The following is a 17,765-nucleotide window of genomic DNA, read 5'->3' as shown; positions in this document are numbered from 1 at the left end:
CCTTATCCGCCCCTTGAAGGTGGGGAAAGTGGCTTGCTCATGGCTGGACTGCCTCACCCAGCCTTGAGCACACTGGATTCCCCTTCACTCCTTTGGGCAGCTCACCGATGCCCCCTCCCCCATCCCAGAGATGTCACCTGGGGAATGACTTCTCTCCAGCTCCCCCCTTTCTCTTTACCATTGGCTTCCCTTCTCAACCTTTCCCTCAACAGCCATTTATTAAGCACCTATGATGTGCCAGGCGCTGCCCTTGCTGAGGAGTTGAAGAAAAAAGATGAAGCCCCTGTCCTCAGGGAGTGGTAGGGGAGCCGGGCAATGAACAGATCAACAAACTAATAAGTAATTTAATGTCCCAGGAAGTAAGTGTTATGAAGCAGAATAAAGCAAGGTAAGGGTGGACAAGTAGGGCCTCTCTGAGAAGGTGACATAAGCAGAGAGACCTTTTACAGGAGTGGGGGAGCTGTGTGTGTATGGGGAAGAACGCTCCTGACAGAGGGGACTGCAAGTGCAAAGGCCCTGAGGTAGCCACCCCTGCAGCTCTACATCCATTGCGGTCTTCTGTCCTCAGCTCTTAGACCCTCTTTGCTCTGTGTCCACGTGGCAGGCATCTGTAGGAGACTAGTGTCTGTTCTCTTATACCTTTGTCTTTGTCCTGCATCCAGAAGGGACTGACTGTCTGAGTCATTTTTCTATGGAAACTTCCCATTGTCCTCCCGGGGAGTGGGGGTGGAGGAGGTCTCCAGAACTGTTTGTTGACTGATGTACTGACTGGCCGGGAGGCTTTCACTGCCCAGTAGATGAATCCTCCCCTTGGTACAGAATGTGGAAGGTGCTCTCTCCTCTCTTGCAGACGCCGGCTGGGCCCCCACGTCTGCCTCTCGGGGTTCGGGAGTGGCTGCTGCCCTGGCTGGGCGCCCTCCATGGGCAGTGGACACTGCACCCTTCGTAAGTGCCTGTCCCCGTGCCCCAAACATCCTCCACAGCAGGGCGCTCATTCCCTGGGCTTGCCTGAGGGACAGATTGGGGGCCCCAGTCCCCAGTCCCTCACCTGTCTTTATCCTCTCAGCCCTCTGCTCCTTTGGCTGCGGGACTGGCATCTGCATCGCTCCCAACGTCTGCTCCTGTCAGGATGGAGAGCAAGGGCCCACCTGCCCAGGTAACTGGGGGCGGGCCATGGCTGATGGAAAGAACTCTATTTACACTGAGAATGTGCCGGGCACTGGGCAGTTGTGCCCTAGCATATCATTTTCAAGCAACCCTATTAGGTAGGCATTCTCATTCCCGTTCTATAGATGATGAAACTGAGGCACAGAAGCTGGTGTCTCGCCCAGGGTTTCATGGCCAGTAAGTGGCAGAGCTAAATTTAAACTCAGGCCCGTTTGCCTCCAGAGCCCCCTTCCCAGCAGAATTTAGGAGGAGCCGGGGAAGTCGGGGGCGGCTGGGACTGTGGATTGGCGCATGCTCACAGGTGCGGTGCCTGTTTCAGAAGCCCACGGACCCTGTGGGGAGTACGGCTGTGACCTCACCTGTAACCATGGTGGCTGTCAGGAGGTGGCCCGAGTGTGCCCCGTGGGCTTCTCGATGACAGAGACAGCTGTCGGCATCAGGTGTACCGGTGAGAGACGTGGGAGCAGTGGGGAGGGGGCGGGCGGAAATGAGGTCCCTTCCCTGTCCTCCCAGGACGGTCTCCGGAGAGATGCCAGAGTAAAGCTGAGCCACGAGCAGCTCTGAAGTTTAAGAGTGGGCAGGCAGGCAAACACAAGAAATAATGCCCCTTCTGCTATCTCACAAATGCTTATTGAGCACACCTCATGGACCAGGGACTGAGCTGGGGCTGGGGTTCCGAGGGCAGTCCCTGCTCTTATGTTGCTTCGGAATGTGAGGCAGGGAGACAAGTAAGGGCAATGACAGTCTCCCCCCCATAATGGGGCCATCACCTGTGGAGTGCACAGTGCCAGGGCCCACAGGGGCACAGGGAACCGGACTGGAGGTGGGCATGACTGCAAAAAGCCTCCCTCAGGAAAGTGACATTTGAAAGATGAGCCAAGAGAAACTCAACAGTTATTTTGTAAAAGTATTATCGGTTCACCATTTTAAAAATTTCCACAGTCTGTTACTGTCCCCAGAGGCAGCCACCGTGACCAGTTTCTTACCTATGTTTCCGGAGAGCTTGAAAGCCTTTTTAAAATTTGGATTTTGTGAAAATAACCTTTCTTCCCCTGAATATAAAAGTAAAAAATAACTTCTTTTGGAACGTCTGGAAAGCAAAAGAAGGGTAGAAAGGTGAAAATAAACCTGTCCCAGAAGTCCCTACCCAGAGATATCTGTTAGTAAAATGCAGTTATTTTTTTCCCTTCCCTGTCCCCTGGGTGTGTAGGTGTTTGTGAGTGTGTATGACTGTGGGTATATGTGTGTCAGGCATGCCTATCTGTCTGTTTTATAAAATTGGGACCATACCTTGCCTGTAGTTTTCATTCATTATTTTTCTCACTTAACTTTGTCTTGCGAGTAGGAAATAGTCCTTATAACATCATTTTTTTTTCATTTAAAATATTATAGGTTTATTTAAAACTAATTCTCACCTTGAGTATGCAAAATACAAACTCCACAAAATGTTCATTTTTTTTACTTTGTAGTTTACAAATATACAAAATAGTTGTTTGCTTAAATTTATATTACATATTTATTAAGGCAAGGAACTATATAGAAAAAAGCATTTGTTCTGCTTAAGGCATACTTGGGAATAAATGTAGATCAGAAGACAAAAATAGATTTTCCTTGTCAAAGTATGCAGCAGTTTGAGAACTTTGGCCTCATTTGGTACCTTTAGAACCAAGACTCACCAAGCACCATCGTTTAGGCTATTAATACACATTTTCTGTACCTCAGTTTCTTCCTCTTCTTCTAAGATCGTAATAATGGCTTTTAGAAGGCAAAGAGAATACAAGGTGATCTTCATGCTTATATTGCATCGAAACAATTCAAGGGATTCTGGTCTTCCCTCCCCCCAACTCACGGATCTAATTTATACCCTGATATCCACAACTTCCAGTCACCCCCTTGGTGTTTTGTAAGTCCAGGAATATATACTCAAGTTGGATTTAGAATTGGAATGACAGAAGATCCAGTCACAGACCCCATCTGTGCTTTGTCGTTTCATTTCCTCATGTCTCCTGATCATCTATTCGCAAGTTGACTTGTTGGGAACTTGACCATGATTGTAGTGTTTTCCGGCTGGGTTCCTCCCCTCACCGGGAAGACAGTGTGAAAGGTAAAAAATACTGAATTCTCGTCTGGCAGTATGGGTCATAGCCATTGTTTGGGGATTTTAAAGTGCCTCTTCACGTGTAAGGCGAGGTGGTCCGACCTCGAAAATGCCCGGTCGCGCTAATGGCACTGGAAGGGGCGGGGCCCGGTGTGTTTGCCGTAGTTCCTGGTCAGTTCATCTGAGCGGGCAGATTTCCACCCACGGCCGTCCCAGTCACAGTGGTAAGGTTTCTCACCTGTGTGGGTTCACAGGTGTGCCTTGAGAGGAGAACTTTTCCAGGGCCACGACCTTCTCCCCCTCTATGGCTTGGGCTCCTCCAGCATGCAGGAACCTGGTGGCATGAGCTCTTGATAATGGAGCGGTGGGACCTGCGGCTGCATCTGGTCGGGCAGGAAGGGAGGGTAGTTGGGCCCGGGGTGGGGATTGAAGCCCAGGGGTAGTGGCAGGGCAGGATGACAGTCCCTGCTGCTCAGCATACAACATCATTTTGAACGGCTGCAGATGTAGCTGCTATAATCTAAGTACCCAGTTCTGTGCTGTCCATCCTTAGCTTGTCTGCAGTGTTTCACTGCTACGAATAATGCTGCGATAAAGAGGCTTCTTGTCAGCCCCTCTGACTATTCCCAGAAAGAGAGCTACTGGGTCAAGGGTCCCATGAAGGTGTTTGGGCGCTCGCCCCCCGCACCCCTTTCAGAAGGTTGAAGTACTTTCCAGACACACTTCTCATTGCAGGGGCAAACTGGACCAAGGAAAAGCCAGAGACCAATGTCAAAGCAAGTGCAGGGTGGTGGGGCCCTGGCCACCATCGCAAGGGGCCCAGTGGGATCGGGTGAATCAGGGTGGGCTTCCTAGAAGCGGCGGGTGTGGTCCCAAAGGTACCTGCTGTGGGAAGAGCGAGAAAGGAGAGCGGAGGTGACCAGCAGGCATGGGGGCCGGCGGGGGGAGGGAGGCTCAAGTGGGCAGAGTAGACCGCAGTGGGCGGAGCTGACCTCGTAGGTCCTCCGGGTTCTGAGATAGGAAGGGCTGCCTTGAGGCCAGGGTGGGGAGATCTGTCTCCCAGCCCCCTCCTCCCTCAGGCCTGAACCCCCCTAAAGCACTACCGGGATCCAGTCACCCCACGCTGGGCAGAAGCCTCGGGACTCCTTTGCGCTCTATCGCTGGGCCTTTACCCACCACCTGTCCAGCTGGGCCTCACGCTGCCCCGGCGGGAACCTGAGCTTCAGCCAGACTGGGCTCCCGGCGGCCCCTGTGCTTCCCGGAAGCTTCTCGGACACTCTGCACTCTATGGGCCCCCCTCCTGATGCCTCCTGGTCCTCTCAGCCCACCTCTCTTCCAGCACACGCCTGCCGTGGCCGGGCGGTCCCCGGTAGGGCGCATACCGCCGGCCGCACGCAGGCCTCTCGTGGGTGTGTGTCGTGGGTGCGTGTTGTGGCTCCTACGTTCTCAGGCTGCAGCCATCTGGAGGGTCAGCACTGTGTCTTAGTGACATTTGTGTCCTTGGCAGCCCCCTTCCAGGTCTGCTGCACGCAGGCGGTGCTCAATAAGCATTTAGGGGAATTTAATCAGCCTTCTTGCCCACTCTCCCTGCCCTTTGGGTTTGCCCTGCAGGGGGGACCACTGGAAATAGTTCTGTCTCAGCCAGCCTCTCCGTCGCCTGCTCTGCGTGGGTCAAAAAGAGACCTGGCCCCTCGGCCTCTTCTTTCTGGGGGTGTCCCTAAAGCTGTATGACTTACCTGGTGCCTTCTTTCTTCCTGGGGTGGGGGTGGGTTCCACCCTGCTGAGGGCAGGCCCCGTGTGGGCACAGGGTCCTCGTGGGGTGCATATTCTCCCCACACCCGCACCACGCTCAGCGTGAGCTATGCAAGAGTGTTTCCTCGCTCCCCAGACATCGATGAATGTTTAAGCTCCTCTTGCGAGGGCCACTGCATGAACACGGAAGGCGGGTTCGTGTGCGAGTGTGGGCCGGGCATGCAGCTGTCTGCTGACCGCCACAGCTGCCAAGGTGAGTGGCTCTGGAAGGGGTAATGATGGTGCCGTCACCACCGCCGCTAGGCTCCGATGCTGAGCTCACGGCCCTGCCAGGCCCAACGCGTGCTCTCCAGGCATGACTGCGTTTCAGCTTCACCACAGTCCTCTGAGGGAGATGCTGTTCTCATCCTCACTTTCTGGACGAGGCTTGCCCAAGGCCATTCTGCCGGTAGGAGCAGAGGGAGTCGGCTTGCACGCGGGCACGACTGACGCCAGGGCCTTTGCTCTGGGCCACGACTCAGTAGAAACTGCTGCTGCCGTCACTGTAGGGTAGGCGGGCGGTGGGGGTGAGGGAGAGGCCGAGGGGAGGGCTAGGGTCAGGAGAGCAGACTAGGAGGCCACTGAGCTGGGGGAGGGCTGAGGGGGCGGGTGACACGTCCCCGGGGCTCTGTGGGAGGGCCATGCTGCGACAGAGTCACCTCAGCCACCTGCCGGGGTGCTGGGCCGGGCTCTGGAGACACACAGCCAGGAAGAAAACCTCCGGCCCCCCAGCGACCTCCCCACTCCCCCCACCCCAAGTCTGGTGGGAGGGGAAGAACAATGAGGTTGGGTCGAGGGGCTAAGTGCTGTGGGAACCCAGGGGAGAGAAGGAATCTTTTCTCCTAAGTGAACAGGATGAGCGAGACCTTTTAAAATAATGACTCATTCCTTACAAATGATTTTTATTTACAGAAATTATGTCAGAAAACATTCTCTCTTTAACAAGGCAGCTAAGACAGAAGCTCCCCTTGATACTGTGGTATCATTTTCTGGGTGTTTGAAATTTTCATAAATTATTTTAAAAGTTTTAAAAGTCATGGCACTAGCTCCAGGCCGTCTCTCCCACTCCCAACCTCTGTGCTCCCTAGAGAATAGCCCTGGTGTCTTAGTATCTGCTTGGGCTGCTCTAACAAAATAGCACAAACTGGGTGGCTTAAACAACAAAAACTTATTCTCACAGTTCTGGAGGCTGGGAAGTACAAGATCACAGTGTTGGCCCACTCAGTTACTGGTGAGGGCTCTCTTCCTGCCTTGCAGACAGCTACCTTCTCTTTGTGTCCTCACAAGGCAGAGAGAGAGCAAGCTCTCTCATGGCTCTTCTTCTAAGGGCAGTAATCCCATCATGAGAGCCCCACCCTCAAGACCTCATCCAAACCTAATTACGTCCCAAAGGCCCCACCTCCTAATATCATCCCATTGGGGGTTAGGGCTTCCATTTATGAATTTGGAGGGTGCAGTTCATCCATAGCACTTAGTTATTATCAATCTGATGAGTGCCCTGCCTGCCTCTCCCCAGTATGTGTACATACACACATGTGCACTTACAGAGATATGATGATAAGAGATGGGTGGCTAACAGTTGTTGAACTCCCGTATTCCCGGCACCATGCTAAGCATTTAACATGCATTTTCTCAGTTTCATCCTCAAAATTGTCCTGTGAAGTTGGTACTGTTTATTTCCATTTTCCTGGTAGGAATTCTGAGGCTTAAAGAAGTTAACTTTCTCAAGATCACATTAGAGCTTCGATGTGAACCCAGTCATTCTTCCGCCTGCTTTTTTCCCTTCAACAATCTGTCACGAAAGTCTCTTCACATCAGGGTCAATAGACTTGCTTTATTCTTTTCAGCTGCTGCCTGGTACTCTGCAGTGCAGATATCCCATAGTTTACTAACTCTTCTCTTACTGATGAACATGCAGATCATTTCCAGCTTTTTCCCAATTTCAAACAATGGCTTGGGGAAGCTTTGTCAGAGGAGGTAGTATAGAAGCTGAGTTTTGAGGTATGAGTAGGAGTTTTCCAGCCAGACAAGATGGGAAGGCATTCCAAGCAGATAGGAGAACATGGGCAAAGGGGAAGGGCCACAAGACCATGGTGCCTTTGGAAGATGGCAAGAATTTGGGCCAGAGTAAAGGTGAGGGGTAAGGAGAGAGGTGGGAAAGGCAGCCCAGGACTCGTGAGCTATGGTGCCGCATTGGTGCTTGTGGGAGCCTTGGAGGGATTTTAAGCAGAAAGTGGCCTGATCAGAGGTGCCCTTTGGTCAGAACATCCTGGGGGCTCTGTAGAGGGTGGCTTGGGAGGAGCACAGGGAGGGCCAGAGAGACACACAAGGCTGTTGTTATCCTCTAGACCAGAGACAAAGCCCAGAGCACCTGGGCTAGGGTATGGCAGTGAGGGTGGAGAGAAGTGGGCTGGTCCAGGGAGGACTTAGGAGTTGATAGGCTGAATGTGGGTGGTGAGAAGGAGAGGGGTTAAGAGTCGGGTAGGAGATAGTGATGAGAGAGGTAGGTAGAGAGGACCATGTATTTCCAAAACTCCACGGGGAAATGAGCTCCAGCTGTGTCCTGTTCCCTTCCAGACACTGATGAATGCCTTGGGACCCCCTGCGAGCAGAGATGTAAAAACAGCATTGGCAGCTACAGGTGTTCCTGTAGAACTGGCTTCCATCTGCACGGCAACCGGCACTCCTGTGTAGGTAAGGCAGGGGATCCTGTTGTCTTCGTACTTAGGCTGCCAATCAGGAAGACGGACAGGGCGAGCCCAGGGACAGGGAAAGTTCAACAGTCTGGACCTCCTGGTTCCCTGGAGCCTGCAAGCGCTTGAGCCTTTGCTCAGAGCCTGCCTTTCCCTGGGGTTGGCGTGGCTTCTAATGGAAGACCCCGTCTTGGACTTTTCCTGGCCACATGCCACTTTCATCCTGTTATGTTTCTCTTCCACCCTCTCCCAGATACACCCCAAGGATTCCTCTCTGCTCACCCATTTTCTTGGCTGCCTTTGCTCCCCTTGGTAAATAAAGCACGTTATGTCTTGGTTCCTCTGGTTTGGAAGGAGACCCCTGTTTTCTCAGCCCATTGCAGAAATTTCCAGAAAGGGATTGGCATGTTTGGCTTGAGCTTGGCTCATGGGTTGAAGGTGGGGTCCCATGGGCCTGAAAAAAGACCTTGTTCTAGCAGAGTTGGATGTTTGTCCTGAAGCCTGCCCTGAGCAGTGTGGTGATTTTTGAGACTCTTTTTTCAGAAGGGCCCACAGCACCCGATGCCCAACAGTGGGTTGGTGGAAGGTTTGGAGGTGAGATTCCCAGCGGGGCCCATCCCCACCAGCCAGCACGTAATCATCGCTGCACAGCGCTGGGGTATGAGTCGCTGGTGCATCCATTAAATGCCTACTGGATGTATGAACCTTCCAAGGAGACTAGCACTAGACTTCAGCCCCGTTCCCAGCCATCTGAGTCACACTGGCACCCTGGGGCAGGGAAGGACCCCATAAAAACATGGCAGGGAGACTCCCCCAGCCTTTTGGGGTAAGGGATGGGGGAAGAAGGACTCGGTAGCCCCGATAAGGCAGCCGTCGGTAGCGAGGCTCTCCCGCAGATGTAAACGAGTGTCGGAGGCCACTGGAGAGGCGAGTCTGTCACCATTCTTGCCATAACACCGTGGGCAGCTTCCTGTGCACCTGCCGACCTGGCTTCAGGCTCCGAGCTGACCGAGTGTCCTGTGAAGGTGAGCGCTGGGCCCCGCCCCCCGGCCCCAGGCCCCACCCTCCCGGAGCGGGCCCTCTTCCTTCCCCCTGAATTTTTGTTCAGTTCATCTCGTTTGTTATTTCCAACATCCCCCTTTCATCCTTTCTGTCTCCTTCCACTTCTTTATCCATTCTTTTATTTTCCTTTCACTGTTTCGCCAGCCCTACTGTTTTCCCCCAAATAGTAAAAGGAAAAAAAAAAAAACACCAAAAAACGATGATAGAGGAGCGTGTGACGTAGGAGTCCCAGTAACCTGGGCTCACAGGGACACTTTGGACAGTGTGGTGTCAGATCTCTGCCATGATTTAACAGCGTGTCTGTAAACGTCCATATAATGTCGTGTCAATGCCGAAGGCATTCTTTCTAGTCCAGGGCCAGTTTTCCATCGTGTAATCGCCCATGATGGTCTGAGCTCAGCCACCCCGTTTCCCCCTCCCAGCCCAACCTGTTTTCTCCCCGTCTCCGTCTGATTTGTGACTCTCTTCCTTTTTCCCATCTCTCACCCTTGCCCCTCATCTGCCTCCTTCGCCGCCCTCTTGTTTTCGGACTCTCTCTCTCTCTTTCTTTCAGACCGTTGGACAGTTGCGTCCATCTGCAGGGAGAATGTGCGCTGTTCCTAAGTGTGTGTGTGGGAGCGCGTGTGTGTCCCAGGGGAGGAGACATCCTCTTGGAAGCTGGCCTGTCTGCCATGGGCCCAGAGAGGGCCCTGGGCTCTTCCTCCCCGTGAGCCTCAGCATCTCCTCCTGGGAAGCCACAGCTGGATGGGAGAGTAGGGGACACACTCCTGACTTGTCAGGAGTAGGGAAGGGCCACTCCCAGGTCGGATCCCTGAGGGCTTAGAGAAGGTCTGCGTGGTTCAGGAAAACCCGAGTCTCCTTTCTGGCCAGCGAGGAAGGGAAGGGAGAAGACTCCGATTTTGCTGCATCTGAAGCAGCTGGACCTCCCGCATCACCAGCGTGTAACTTCGGGCCGCTCGTGGTACTTTGTCATCAATCTTCTCCCCTGATCGTCACCGCAGCCCCATTAGTTTGAGGTTGAACTGGTGGTATTAGATCTATCATGTTGATGAAGAAACTGGCCCAGAGACACCCAGTGATTTGTGGTGGTGGGCCTGAGTCCACGCCCCTCGAATCTCAACCCCCTGCCCCTGCTGCCTCCCTGCAGACACCTCTGTGTTTCCGTTTCAGCTTTCCCCAAAGCCGTGCTGGCCCCATCTGCCATCCTGCAGCCCCTGCAGCACCCCCCTAAGATGCTACTGCTGCTTCCAGAGGCAGGCCGGCCCGCCCTCTCCCCAGGGCACAGCCCCCCTTCTGGGGCTCCGGGGCCCCCAGCTGGAGTCAGGACCACACGACTGCCATCTCCCACACCTGCACTACCCACGTCCTCCGCTTCTGCCCTGACGCAGCTGCTGTCTGCCCCAATGGCCACCCCAGTGCCTAGTCCCTCTCCGTTGGGGGCCCTCAGACCTCCCTCACGAATCCAGGAGAAGGTGGTGGTGACCCCTTCCTTGCCCAGGGGCCCTGAGGCCACACAGCTGGCACCAGGGCCCTCTGCCTGTTGGCACCTGGGAGCCATGCGTGAGTCCGGGAGCCGCTGGACAGAGCCTGGCTGTTCCCAGTGCTGGTGTGAGGTGGGTGTGAGGGGTCCTCCTCCGGGCTTCCCTGGTCTGGTGTCTGGGGCATTGTGGTGGCTGGAACTCCAGTTTCTGCTTCTAGGATGGGGAGGTGACCTGTGAAAAGGTGACGTGTGAAGCTGCTTGTTCTCACCCGATTCCCTCCGGAGACGGAGGATGCTGCCCTCTGTGTACAGGTGGGAGCTGCTCTGGGGAAGGCTGTGAGTTTTTCACACGGTACTGCCTCTTCCCTTTCCTAGCCTTTCTGCAGCTGAAAGGCTGTTCTCCAACTTTCGTGTGTCACCTGAAGGGTGATCCCTGGGCCTAGCCCCCAGAGCTTCTGATTTAGCGGGTGCAGGGTAAGGCCCGGGAATTTGCATTTCTAACAAGTTCCCGGGTGACGTTGGGGCTGCTGCTTCAGGGGGCCACACTTTGAGAACCACTGGTCTTTGCTCTCAAGGGGAACTCTGGACCTTCCGGGGATCCTTTTTGAGCTGCATTCTTTCATTTATTCCTTCATTCAGCAAGTTTCTCCAGACCCACTCTGCGGTCCCCTCCCCTGCCCCAGTCCCCCTCCTACTGCAGGAGGAGTAATCGTTTATAAAGTCTACCCCCGTTCTGATTCCCTCCCACAATCTGCTGACAATTTTTCATTTGCTTCCCATTGCTGTTAGGACAAAGACCTCAAAGCTTACCAAGTCCTTCAGCAGAGCTCCTTAACACTCACCCTGCACGTGAACCGCTGGGAATCTTGTTAAAATGCAGATTCTCATTCAGTAGATGTGGGGCGGGGCCGGAGCGGCTACATTTCTGTGAAGCTTCTGGTGATAAGGTGCTGAGGTTGCTGCACTTTGAGCAGCAGTGAAAAAGTCTTCCTAAGGGTTAAAATGAAAATGCAACTTACTGATTTTCTTAATGATAATTGTGATCTTTTCCGGTGTCCCTACTGTGTACTAAGCCCTGAGTGTAAATTGCTGTGTACATTACATCTGAGGTTGTGCATCCTTCCAAGTCCCCTGCAGGGCATGTGGTGGTATTTCCATTTTACAGTGAAGACAGCTGAGTCCCAGAGAGGTTGAGTGACACATCCAGGTCCAAGGCCACTCAGGTGACAGGCCAGGTTTGGAACCTGGGGCTGTCTGGCTGCCTTTCCTGCCTTATGGGAATAAAATGCCATGCTTTCAGCACAGTTCTGGGTTTATCAGACATAAAGGGGACCCTCCCAGGGCACCCCGTGTGGGTGTCTCCTGTAGGTCTCCAGGGGTCTTGGGACCACACCGTTCTGAGTACCTAGATCTGTCACTCCTGGGGCATCCGAGCCAGTGAGAGAAGGTTCCAGGTACATTATGCCTGGAAAAGTAATGAGACCTCAAGCTTCCTCTGCTTTAAGAGGTCTGATGCCTCCGCTCCTGTTTGTCTTTCAAAGGCTGTTTTCACAGTGGCGTCATCCGGGCTGAAGGGGACGTGTTTTCACCTCCCAACCAGAACTGCACTGTCTGTGTCTGTCTGGTGAGCATCACAAGATCCCTGAAGCCTCGGGGTGTTTTCTTAACCTTTGGGGGTTTTAGAGGAAGGGGGAAAGACCGGATGTTAAAGGAGAGTTCGCTGAATGGAGGGAGAGTTCTCTGGATTTTGGTAGCAAGCTGTGGAATTTAAAAGCGTGGGGGATGGGAAACCTGTAGTCTGTGGAGTCAGGGAGGCTTTTGCCGAGCAGAAAAGAGCCAACAGGCAAACAGGGTCCATCTGTCTAGGAAGGGGAGTGGATGAAACTCCCTCCGAAACTTCCTACCAGGGAGGCCAGTTTTTCTCTCCAGGCAAAATATTTGCCGGCACAATAAAGGTAACCTCGTTGGGAGGGAGAAGGCTCATTACCGGACTCAGCTTGTTAAGAGTATTTTGCTTGAGGCAAATTCACTCCTCCAAGAATAGTTATTAAGTTCCTACCATGTGCCAGAGCCGGCCAGAGGCTGTCCCTTGGATTGGATCGTGAGGTCCCGGTGCATACCAGGCAGGGGCTCGGTGTTTTCCATCTAGTGCCTCACCCGAGGCTCCTGGCGGCTCTTCAGGGTCGGCTTTACGGTCCCCATTCTACAGGTGAAAAGACTGAGGCTGGGAGGTGGCAGCGCTGGGGTTTCAGCCGCGGTCTGTCTGCATCCAAAGCCCAGGCGCTGCCCACCAACCCTCACTGCCTCTCATCATCTTTAAAAACAGCCCTGGTCTGGCAGTGATGGTGGAAGCTGCAATGTAAAGGGGGGCGGCATGTAGATCGCTACCACCACCCTTATTGAGCCCTTGCTGTGCACCACACTTGTGAAGTGGCCAAGCACTTTCGTGCCGAATCACATTTCACTCAATCCTCAGCAACCCCAGCACAGGTGCCCTTTCCAGCTCCTCTCACAGATAGGGAGACGCAGGCTCAGAGAGGTGATATACTTTGCCCAAGGTCGCACGACTTGGAGGGGCAGACCCTGGACCTCAGGTCTGGCTGACTCCAAAGCCGGGGGCTTTTTTGTCTTAACTTCAGTTTTTAAAAATTGAGTTTTAAATTTAACTTCTTGGCCAGTATCAGTCACTTGGTTCAAAACTCAGATGCACGGGAAGGTGTCTCTGGTGGAGTAACCTCCGTGCTCCACTTCTCCGCATCCTTCCGGAGCTTCTGTATGCCGTGGGAGGGAATGCCATGGTGGGGGCAATGCCATGGGGGGCAGTGCCATGGGAGGCTAGGCTCGTCCATTTTCATGAGGAAGGCAGCGTGCTCTGCTGTCGGGTCTGCCCCTCGTCTTGGAAAGGGGGATGTTGGAAACTACACCATAATAAACCCTGGTACTGGGTCCCAGCACAGTATCCTTGTGTGACCATGGTGGCATTTAAAGGTCTTGGACGGCTTCCCTTTTATTTTTAAAAAAAATATTTATTTATTTATTTGGCTGCGCCGGGTCTTAGTTGCGGCAGGTGGGATCTTTGTTGTGGCATGCGGGATCTAGCCCTGACCAGGGATCGAACCGGGGCCCCCTGCGTTGGGATTGTGGAGTCTTAACCACTGGACCACCAGGGAAGTCCCGGGATAGCTTCCTTTAGGAGGCTTTCATGTGGGACAGGAATCCTGAGGGTGGCGTGAAATAGGGAACAAGCTGGTTCTGTTGGGCCTGACGGTCTACCCTCCACAACCTGCACCACCTCTCACCACCTCAGGCTGGAAATGTGTCCTGCATCTCCCCCGAGTGTCCTCCTGGCCCCTGTCAGGCCTCCCCGAAGTCGGATTGCTGTACTTGTGTGCCAGGTAAGGGACTCTCTGTGGGGAGAGGACAGGGTGAATTTAGCTTTTTCGTAAAAAATGACCGGGGTGGAGCGGTGTCTTTCGAGTATGTTTTTTTGGGGGGGGTGGTGAGTGGAGGAGAGAGGAAGGAGATTGATTTCTGCCTTAGAAACTCAGATCAAATGAAGCATTTCAAAGTGCCCGTTTTAACTGAGCACCTACCGTGTGCATAGTGGTTTGGATGCTAGATTGGGCTCACAGCCCAGCCTGCCCCCAGCCGGGGTTGGTGCCTTTAACACAGACAGGAAGGGGTTTGGGTCCACCCTTGGCGTGGCTCTGTCCCGAGGCTGGGAGGGGGCCTCCCCTGCCCCACTAATGAGTTGGTCCTTTGTTAAAATGTGGTTCCCTTTCCTGAGATGACCTCATGGCCGTCACTCCTGGCTCTGGGCCGTTGACCTGTGGGGCCCTTGCCAGTCCTGATCTCACTGAATCCGTGTGGTGCAGCCCTGAGGGAGTACTATTCATAGCCCCATTTTATAGATGAGGAAACTGAGGCTCAGAGAGGTCATCACTGCCCAAAGACACACACCCGTGAGTAAAGGAGCAGAGCTTGAACTCAAGCTTACCTGATTTCAAAGCTAGTGTTCTTATTAAATACAAATTTCCCTTGAATTTTGAATGCTATTTTAATTTTATTTATTTATTTATTTTTGCCACACTGTGCAGCATGTGAGATCTGAGTTCCCCGACCAGGGATCGAACCTGCGCCCCATGCATTGGAAGCGCAGAGTCTTAACCACTGTGGACCACCAGGGAAGTCCCGAATGTTATATTATTTTTAGTTAAAACATTTTTTTGAACAGGCAATATACTCCCTGTGAGGTAGGAACTGTTAATCCCATTCTACAGATGAGAAAACTGAGGCTTAGGAGAGCTTCAGTATCTTGCCCGTAGTGAGTTGTGTAGCTGGGATTTGAACCCAGTGCCCTCTGACTAAAGCCAGGTGGGCCCCGGCAGGTTTTTAAGGTTGTTTTTACCAGCAGGGATGGGGGATCTTCAGATGAGAGCCTCTCACTGAATCCTCCCTGCCTCCAGGGGCTGGCAGCATTCCCGGACCTTCCCGTAGGTGTCTGGGGCCGTCCTTTTTCATTTCTTCTTTTCTCTTACTCTTTCGTTATTCCGGGCTTCCCTTCCTTCTCGGTTAAGGACCTTATTTTGCATGTGGTTCATTCTCTGTCAGCTTTTTTTTTTTTGGCCGCACCGTCCGGCATGTGGGATCTTAGTTCCCTGAGGAGGGATTGAACCCGTTCCCCCTGCGTTGGGAGCTCGGAGTCTTAACCGCTGGACGGCCAGAGTAGTTCCTCTCTGTCAGTTTTTAACTACCGGTGTACCTTTAGGTGAGGGTTTGGAGGGGAGCAGCGATTGGGCTCTTGGGTGTGGGTGTGCCGCGGAGTATTGTGGGGGTGTGTTTTCTTCCCAGAGACCCCCTCCCACCCATTTGCTCCCCCTTTTCTTTAGCTGCCCAGAGACCTTGAGCTGCCTCTTCCTTTCTCCTCCGCAGTGAGATGCTATTTCCGTGGCCGGTGGTATGCAGACGGGGCTGTGTTCAGTGGTGGTGATGACGAGTGTACCACCTGTGTCTGCCAGGTAGGGGGCTGAGTGGGTGGCTGCTGGGGAGGGGGCAGGGCACACGACTTTCCCAGGATGCCTTGACCAGGAGAAGAGGAGCCGCCATGCAGCGAAAGGGAAACTGAGGCGGGAAAGAGACTAAAGGGGCCTTAGCATTCACCAAGGCCTTCCCGCAGTCTCCTTGAAGTTCGTCCTTCAGCATTGCTATTTATAGAGCACCTACTGTGTGCCTGGGACAATGCTGGGCGCTGGGGATGCAGTTGAGCACAGGACAGCCCCAGCCCCCCTCCGTCAGGGGCCCACAGCTAGGTGGGCAATGGACAGGGGAGCGGGGCTCTTAACCAGACTGTGGGCTTCAGGGAAGCCTACTTGGAGGGAGGGATGCTAAGCTGAGACCTGAAGGATGACTGGGACAACCCGGTGAGGAGCTGAGACAGGTGTGCCTGGCAGAGGGCACTGCAGAAGGCGGGAGGCCGGAGAGAGCAGGGTGTGTTCTAAGGCCTGGGGGTGTCCATTCCGGCTGGAGCCCGGACTGCGAGAGAGGCTGGAAATGCCGCTGAGGTGGGGATCCTGTTTGGGCTGAGTTCCAAGAACAGGGCCTGGGGTGGGCCTCTCGTGTAAGTGGTTTTCTGAAGGAGTGCTCTCCGGAGAGACTGGCTGGGGAAGCAGGTCAGGCAGGGGGCGGGGCCACGAGAAGAGGGGTCTCGGGCTGATGCCACGGGGAGCTCTGGAGTGTGAGTGGCACCGCAGAGGCGGGTGTGTCCAGAGGCCAGGGAGCTGGGCTCTTCTACCCCCAGCATCAGGTGGTTGTAGGTACTTCCTTGCTCCCCGGGGAGTGGGGGTGAATGAACCAACCAGGCACCTGGAGGGCGTGACCCTCATCAGCCAAGGCCAGTGCTTAGGGGAAGGGGGTCTGTGAGGGGGCGGCGACAGCCTCTGCCTCAGTCTCAGTCATGAAGGGCTTTGCCAGCCAGGCAGAGGGTTTGGACTTGGCGAGCTGCCAAGGGTTTGAAGTGGTGGAGTGATGGGATCGGACTGGTGCCTGAGAAGGTTCTCTGGCTGCTGCAGGTGAGAGTGGATTGGAGTGAGAGCAGAAAGCTGTTGCGGAAGTGAGAGGAAGAGATTCTGGAGGCTGCAGCTAGGGCAGCCGGCATATTCCTGGCACCCTCCCCCAGCCTCACCCCAGCCCCCAGGGAAGGACTCGCCCTTCCTCCCACTCTTGCTCCCTGGAGATCTGTCACTTTTAGGGGCGCGACGGCAGCCTGCCGGCCTCCTCTCTGGCCCTCACTGGTGTGTGCCCCCTGGCTCTCTTCCAGAACGGGGAGGTGGAATGTTCCTTCACGCCTTGTCCTGAACTGGCCTGCCCCCGCGAGGAGTGGTGGCTGGGCCCTGGGCAGTGCTGCTTCACCTGCAGGGAACCCGCACCCATGACAGGTGAGGGCCGCTTAGCCCCGCATCCCAGGCTGCACCCAACACCAGGCCTGGGTGCCCGAGCCGGGGGAGGCTGAGCTTCACCCGCTGAGACTCTCTGTATATGGTGGTGTCACGACCATGGACTTGGTATGGTTAATGATTAATTGAGGTAGTAAATGACTCTAAAATACCTTAAATATCCAAGCACTTTAATTCTCTCTTTCACTCCAGACGGAAAATTTTTAATATTATTATTCTCAGTGCATTGACGAAGAAACTGTGACTTAGGAGGGTTATGTCATTCTCAAGGGATTGAGAAGTTTTATATATGAGTATAGGCTGAGACTCTGTGTGTGTGTGTGTGTGTGTGTGTGTGTGTGTGTGTGTGTCTGTTTGTGGTGTGTTTTAAGTTTGTATGTGAGTGACACCTGTGTGTGAGCTTGTGTACATGTGTCTGCCTGTTTGTGTGTGAGTGGTATCTGTGTGTGTGTGTCCGTGTGTTTCTGTTGTGTGTCTCTTGTATCTGTGTGCATGTGTCTGTGTGGGAGTGGTTTCTGTGTGTGTGAATGGGTGTGTTTGTGGGGGCGTATGGACGTGTGCGTTTGTGTGAGCGTGCCTGTGTATACCAGGCTCACGTGAGGCAGGAAGATTCACTAACTGAGGGAGCCAGGCGGCAGCAGCAGGCAGCTCTGGGCCCAGTGGGTGGCCGTGTGGACTCAGTGTGAGTGAGCAGAGGCGTCTGTCTGTCCTTGCTGGGTGGCGCTGTAGGTCCCGCGGGCATTCAGGACCCTCCTCGGCACTTCTGCCCACTCGTCCTTTCTCCCCCGCTGTCCCCTGGCCAGGCTGCTCTCTGGACGACAACGGGGTTGAGTTTCCGGTTGGACAGATCTGGTCTCCCGGTGACCCCTGTGAGTTATGCATCTGCCAGGTGAATGACAACCTGCGCGCCTTCAGCTGCTTTCCCCACCCTTCGCCGTCCCGTCCCGGGCCGGGCATCCCTGCCCCTGCAGAAGCGGGGCCACCTCAGGCCTCTCCCAGTCTCGCTTCCATGCTGTCAAATC

The 17,765-nt window shown here is 54.1% G+C and overlaps 1 protein-coding gene across 1 annotated transcript in view; it reads left to right on the top strand.

Annotated features, from left to right (window-relative positions):
* Positions 1–17,765, top strand: part of VWCE (von Willebrand factor C and EGF domains) — a 29,193-nt gene that overhangs the window by 2,057 nt on the left and 9,371 nt on the right. The window contains exons 2-14 of the mRNA XM_024133328.3: positions 851–945; positions 1,067–1,156; positions 1,487–1,615; positions 5,154–5,270; positions 7,634–7,750; positions 8,646–8,774; positions 9,982–10,424; positions 10,510–10,603; positions 11,833–11,915; positions 13,599–13,686; positions 15,224–15,309; positions 16,608–16,725; positions 17,547–17,632. Of these exons, the coding sequence (XP_023989096.1) occupies positions 851–945; positions 1,067–1,156; positions 1,487–1,615; positions 5,154–5,270; positions 7,634–7,750; positions 8,646–8,774; positions 9,982–10,424; positions 10,510–10,603; positions 11,833–11,915; positions 13,599–13,686; positions 15,224–15,309; positions 16,608–16,725; positions 17,547–17,632 (1,675 nt within the window). The remainder of the gene's footprint in view (positions 1–850; positions 946–1,066; positions 1,157–1,486; positions 1,616–5,153; positions 5,271–7,633; positions 7,751–8,645; positions 8,775–9,981; positions 10,425–10,509; positions 10,604–11,832; positions 11,916–13,598; positions 13,687–15,223; positions 15,310–16,607; positions 16,726–17,546; positions 17,633–17,765) is intronic.

The sequence above is a fragment of the Physeter macrocephalus genome, unplaced genomic scaffold (assembly GCF_002837175.3).
Source record: "Physeter macrocephalus isolate SW-GA unplaced genomic scaffold, ASM283717v5 random_147, whole genome shotgun sequence".
Classification (NCBI taxonomy): Eukaryota; Metazoa; Chordata; class Mammalia; order Artiodactyla; family Physeteridae; genus Physeter; species Physeter macrocephalus.
Note: the sequence above shows the minus strand (reverse complement) of the source record. Positions and strands in the feature narration are given on the sequence as shown.